Here is a 6,320-nt window from a genome sequence, read left to right as displayed (position 1 = left end):
TTATATCCTATTCAATTTATATGTTTCATCATTGTATTGAATTTTATATCATTTATTTAACTTTACTTGCTTACCTTTTATTTGTATGTTTAACAATATGTGTTGTTGTTTTTTGTTTTTTTTATTACTTCTATGTTTAGCTAGGCTTTTTATTTGATATATATTTTTTATTTTCTTTCCTTCTGCACTTTAACTACTTACAGCTGGGAGTTCAGTCTCTGGTGTTTCCCCAAGGAAATGGATTTTGTCTTATTATTAAGTGTTAATTGAGTACTCGGGTACTGCTCTGTTTGTGTGTGTGTGTGGGGGGGGGGGGGGGGGGGGGGGTATTACTCCATTCATCATGAGTGATGCTGTAGCCTATAAGAGCCAACATCTTCTATACAGTATAAACAACAACATGAGCTACACCATTTCGTCCAGTGCACTCCTGCTGATGCTCTGGCTCTGCTGTGGTGGCAACACACACAAAAACATTCAGCAATACAAAATAATCTGCCCATCTCTCATTCTACCGTTTGGGGTCTGGCAGGAGCCGTGGGACTCAGTATTATTGTGAGATCTAATCTATAGTCTGTCCTCTGTGCCCTGCTCCCTCTCATCTCTGCCTTATACCCACTCAACCTCTTGGATAGATTAGTGGAACGCTCTCAGAAATGGATTCCCAAAGGCCCATGTCTAGATGACCAAAACTCCTCATTTTTCTCCCATTGGTTCCCCCAAAGGAGAGAGATATAGAGATAGATGTAATGGCAAATGTCAAAGGTTTAGCCCTAGCTTGATGCAACACTGGTGAACGATATCCATTCCATTCATTAAAAAAAAACACTTCAAACCAAAGACGTACAGAGCACAATGAACCAAGAGCTTTAATGAAGTTGTTTAATGTCTCAGAAACATGGTAGCTATCTAGCATGGTAGTGGTGAGACCGGTCCAACACAGGAGACAAATGAAATATACAAAATAATTCATGTCAGAAAAATAAGCAGAGAAAGATTATAGTAATGCAAAAGATAAAAGTACAGTAAATGATTAAGAAGTATAAACAGCACTGTATCCTATTGCTGCTACCTTTATTGGATAAACCCCTGAGTTTGAAAAAAAAGAGAAGAAGAAAAGAGAAAAAAAAATGAAAAGTTGGCAGTTTTCTAGAAATAAAAAAAAAGATAAGAGATTCTGTTGGGTAGATCGCCTGTGTAAAAACCTACGCTGATACCAGACGTGATTGCATTTTTTCAAGTTTTAATATTTACAAAAGGACAACAGAAAAAGTATAGTAGCAACGTCCGTGTCAGCTGAAGACATAATAATAATAATAGTAATAATAATAATAATAATAATAATAATAATAATAATAATAACAATAATAATAATGATGATAGTAATAATACTGATAATAATATCAACTTCAAAACAAATTACCACAAATTTTACTTCAATGAATTCACAATTTTTTTTAAAGAAACATAATATTAATTAGGTCTAATACAAAAAAAGAAGAAGAAATTAAACGATACATTTAACACATAAAGTGGTAGCCATCCATCACATCGTTACAGGTTGGAGTTGAGAGAGGCACCTGACTCTCTTGTGCAAAGGGGGAGCTGCATGGCGGCCCAGTCCCTTCTCTTTTCTCTGGTGCAGTCTTCTCTCCCATCAAATACCTCCCAAAGCAGTTTAATATATAGATTCAAGAACTGCTCCAGCAACCTGCTTACCTAATGCAAACCCTGGGAGAAGGGGTGGGTGGGTGGGTGGGGGTGAGTAACCGGCTGCCAGTAGCCACAATGTGACCATTGTTGGGCCAAATTGTCTGGAAGTGATCCTATTAAAAACTAACAATGCACGAGCCATTCTGCTAGCCATTTCAACCATGCTCAAAGGCAACAGGTTTGTACTGCAGTCACTATATAGAGTGACCAACTCTACCCCCTCGGCTTGTATCTCACACACAGGCTGCAGAGGGTCAGTATCACACAAGGCTACTGGGAATCATCAGCTTTTCTGTCGGATAAAAACTTGTTCACAAGCTATTTAGAAATAGTTGCCACACTTGGAAGGACACACCGCCATAGGATGTCAGTATAGGTCAGTTGAGTTGTTCGGGCTCGCAGATGCGAAAGCAGCTGTACAAAAGATATACATCAAATAAGAGAAAATACAAGACAAAGTCTAGAAGGAAGAAATGAACATGAGCTTGGGCACTCACCAGTTACAAGGCTTTCTATGCAGTAAACGTGTTGCTCACTGAACTGTTGTGTTGTGGCAATTAAAAAAACGAAATTAGCTCTGCCTCAAATGTGGTCAAGGTCAAGGCCGGTCAAACAGATTCTGAATTCAGCTCTATACTAAATACATCAGAACATTATTTTTAAACCTTTCAACATGTAACAAGTGGCCTCCTTTGTTTCTGCTATTCATTTTAAATTCTAAAACAATATACGTTCAAACAATTTCGACCCCCTTATCGACTGATCTGTCGTTATTCCTCTGTAATTGGATTTTATTGTACAGAAATTGCAATCTCGTTTTCCTTTTACAGCCATTCCTTGATTTCACAGCTGATTTCTATGTTGCTCAGCTTAGAATCACCACTGTCATCTCTTTGTTACAATCAAGCCATGCATCAACTGATCAGTGTACTTCCACACATTAGAGGCTGAAACAGCAAACATGAAGACATTTATACAGCTGATTAGTTCTTCAACTGACATGATTAATTGATTTATGTGTCGCAAAGTCTCTTCCTTTTTCCTAAAACACACCAAAATCAATTTTGGGGTTATTCACCCTACTTTGATTTCTCACTTCTTCCCCTATCCCCTATCCCTAGTCCCTCCCCCCTCCCCACTTTTCCTATTTTTTTTACAAGACCTGGAACTTCCAGGAGTTCTGGTCTTTGTAGTCCAGACAGTCAGTGGCGTTAAAATTGAGCTTCCAGGCAGCTTGGTCCTTGTAGTCTAAGCAGTCGACAGCTCCGAAGCCCAGCGAGGCGGCTGTGTAGCCCTGGGAGGAGAGCGAGGCGGGGGACTGGCTGAGGGGCCCGCCCATAGAGGAGGCCGTGATGGGGCTCAGAGCGCCTCCCGTGCCCGACAGCTGCGGGTGCATGGGGGACAGGTAGGAGCTACAGTCCAGGCCGGTGAAGTAGGAGGAGGAGCCTGCGTAGGACTGGCTGTAGGCCGGGGCCTGGGTGTAGGTCATGGGGTAGCTGGTGCGCTGCATGCAGGGTGTGTTGGAGGCAGACAGGGGGTCTGGTAGAGGGGAGATGGAGGCCGGGCTCCAGATAGACACCGTGGCACCAGCAGAGCTGGCGCTGGGGGTGATGGAGGTGCCTGGAGGTGGGGGTTGAGGGCTGTAAGCTCCATTGTTGGTATTAGCAGTGGCATCGGCGCTGGTGTCGCGTGCAGGGGATGCCTTCTTCTTAGGAGGCCTAGGTTTGGACTGGCCCGTGCTCTGCTGCTGCTGCTGGCGGCACTTAGCACGGCGGTTCTTGAACCAGACCTGGAGGATGGCAGAGGTGCATCAGATCAATCAATCAATATCCATTTTAACCAGGTTCAAAATAAACTCATTGAGATTAAATTCACTGTTTTACAACAGTGCCCTGGCCAAGAAAGCAGCACTTTGATATAATAAATCAGCACAAAAACACATACAATACATACTTCTGTATCAAATGCAGTGGTTAAAATAGAGTTTAAAAAAAGCTGCTATTGATATGAAACCTATATTATTTCTATCTCACATTTCTGTCTTTCAGTGAACCAGAAGTAATATTTGGCATCAAAATACTATTCATTAAATACAATATTATAATATATATTTAATATGCTATAATAATCCTTTAGTGGTTTTCAATGTGTTACCTGCACTCTGGACTCCGGCAGGTTGATCTTGAGGGCCACCTCCTCCCTCATGAAGATGTCTGGGTAACGGGTCTTTGAAAACAGAGCCTCCAGGATGTCGAGTTGTGCGCGTGTGAATGTGGTGCGCTCCCGACGCTGCTTGCGCGGAGTGTCTGCAAAATAAAAATCTATCATTATTATTATTATTATTAATAATATAATGTGTTGTACAAAATATGAATAATAATAATACAAAATACGTTTTCAAAAGGCCCCAGTGGTTGATAGGACGAAGAAAAATCGATAAATTGGAAAAAGCCGTAGATCTACATTCGGCTATTTAATTTTTTTAAATGACAATTTAATAATACGCTATTTTGATAACCTCCACCAATACAACTTCGGTAATCGCGTGTGAATCTTTGTTTTGAAATTCGTGAACAATAAAACTGTATAGGCCTACCAGTTATTTGTGCCGTATTTTCTTTCATACCAGAACAAACTTGTTGTGGAGTCTAAATCATTTTTCGATCATGCTGAATTTTGACGGATCGAATTAAATGATCAAACAAGTTTTTTTTGTTGTATCTTACATTGCTGAGACTGTTTGAATCGAAATATAAAAAATTAATGAACGAAATTTGTTCTGAATTTGTCTTAAGTTCGTTGTTTCAAACGAGAAGCTCTGTAACACGCCTTCTGGCATTGGTGCCAAACCTCGGCATCATTTCATTCACCCTCTCTTCTCAAGGATGACAGATGCTGATCAAGGCCATGTAGCCCGTCCAAACAATATAAGAAGTGTTCATTCATGAAAGAAAATTAAGACACACCATGGTATTCAAATAAAAATACAATGAGCATCATTTTGTAAATAGGTTACATGATAAGAGCAACAGCTTGGAAATCTGTTGGTGTTAAGTCTGTGTGAGAACAGGCTGCGTTTCCATTCACACACACATTTTTTATTGTTTTTGACTCTGTAATCCGCTGAATTTATAGGTCAAGTGAACACATGTTCCGAACAGAATCAGAGACACCGGTTTGTATTCATAATGGAATAACCTTACAGCAATAATTCATAATAATTTAAAAAAGTCATACAAGTGAAGCGATGGTAATTTTACGTATTATTATACGCACAATAGCCCATATAAAGACATTTTCTCTGGATTCTCTAGGTCTCTATAAAATTTACTTTTTTCACTTGCAAAAAACAATAAAACGACCGTTTTGAATGAATGAAAAAGAAAACATACAAAAAACAGAACAATCATAAGTCATTTGCCATTACTTACTTGGGTATCCAACGGCTGCGGAGTGAAGCAGATCCATGCCGGGGCCGGACAGCGTTAACCCGTTCACGGCGTAATGGGGTTGCTTAATGTAGGACATCATGCCTCCTGTCGGCTTTAAAACACTCCCTCACTTCCTCACTCTCTCTCTACTTCTCTCAAACCAGGGGCCGGGTCTCCCAGCTAGTCCCAGGGGGTGTCTCTCTCTCTCTCTCTCTCTCTCTCTCTCTCTCTCTCTCTCTCTCTCTCTCTCTCTCTCCCTCCCTCCCTCTCTGTTTTCCTTTTACCCTGGGTTGTTTGTCTCTAAGTTGTTGTTTTTTATTTTCCCTTGCTGGCCTACTCGTTGACTTGCTTTGTATAGGCTACTCTGACTAGCAGCCAAACGGCGATGCCCCTTTACACCTATTTTAACCTGACGAGTAAAAATACACCTGACTCAGGGAGCAAGTGTGGGCTATATTTTATGCTTCCTCAGTTGAAATAGTAAGGACAACAACAACTAAAATCAACCCAATATAATAAAGGAAGACACTTGCATTAAAAAAACGATAAAGTCTAACTGAAAAAGGTCCGCGCTATCATGCAGTTTCTCCTTCCAAGTCGTGCGTAATTGCGCACCTACGTCTCCAGGTGAAATGCGCCTTTCCACAATTGTGGTTCGGCCGTCTGCGCTTTGATCTGGTGCTGAAAAGTGTTGGGCCCCTGGCGGTCCCTGGTGCCTGGAGAAGATGATCTAGATGTGCAGAGTGGACAAGTGAGGCGAGCAAGAAGAGTCTGGCTAATTAGAAGAAACTTCTTACCCAAGTAGACACAGAGCCCTCCCCCTCTCTCTCTCTCTCTATCTCTCTCTCTCTCTCTCTCTCTCTCTCTCTCTCTCTCTCTCTCTCTCTCTCTCTCTCTCTCTCTCTCTCTCTCTCTCTCTCTCTCTCTAACTCTCTTGGTGCCAACGCAAAACGCAAGCCATACTGGCGTAAGTGTTTATGATTATAATTTGACACAAGATTATACTTCTGTAATGTTTATTTTATATGCATCTTATATTTAAAAACATTGAAATGTGTATGGATCAAATCAATGTTTCATTGCAGCGGCATTGACACCTGTTGATATGCAGCCTATATATATAGGCCTAATTAGTAGAAATACATTTTGAAAAACGCTAAAAAAATAAAACAAGTG

General features: G+C 40.8%; 1 protein-coding gene across 2 annotated transcripts; it reads right to left on the bottom strand.

Moving 5' to 3' along the window:
* Nucleotides 1–2,866: 2,866 nt before the first annotated feature.
* Nucleotides 2,867–5,244, bottom strand: LOC307248703 (homeobox protein otx5-A-like; the record flags this gene model as incomplete). 2 transcript variants are annotated; one of them, XM_080025166.1, is made up of 3 exons in its annotated part: nucleotides 2,867–3,502; nucleotides 3,868–4,034; nucleotides 5,145–5,244. In XM_080025166.1, the coding sequence occupies 3 exons, from the start codon at nucleotides 5,242–5,244 to the stop codon at nucleotides 2,867–2,869; spliced, it is 903 nt and encodes a 300-aa protein (XP_079881292.1). The 2 variants fall into 2 exon arrangements, with proteins under 2 accessions (XP_079881292.1, XP_079881293.1); XM_080025167.1 differs by having other exon boundaries at nucleotides 3,868–4,019.
* Between the last annotated feature and the right edge of the window lie 1,076 nt (nucleotides 5,245–6,320).

Source organism: Ammodytes marinus, assembly GCF_949987685.1.
Source record: "Ammodytes marinus genome assembly, chromosome: 3".
NCBI classification, from domain to species: domain Eukaryota; kingdom Metazoa; phylum Chordata; class Actinopteri; order Uranoscopiformes; family Ammodytidae; genus Ammodytes; species Ammodytes marinus.
Note: the sequence above shows the minus strand (reverse complement) of the source record. Positions and strands in the feature narration are given on the sequence as shown.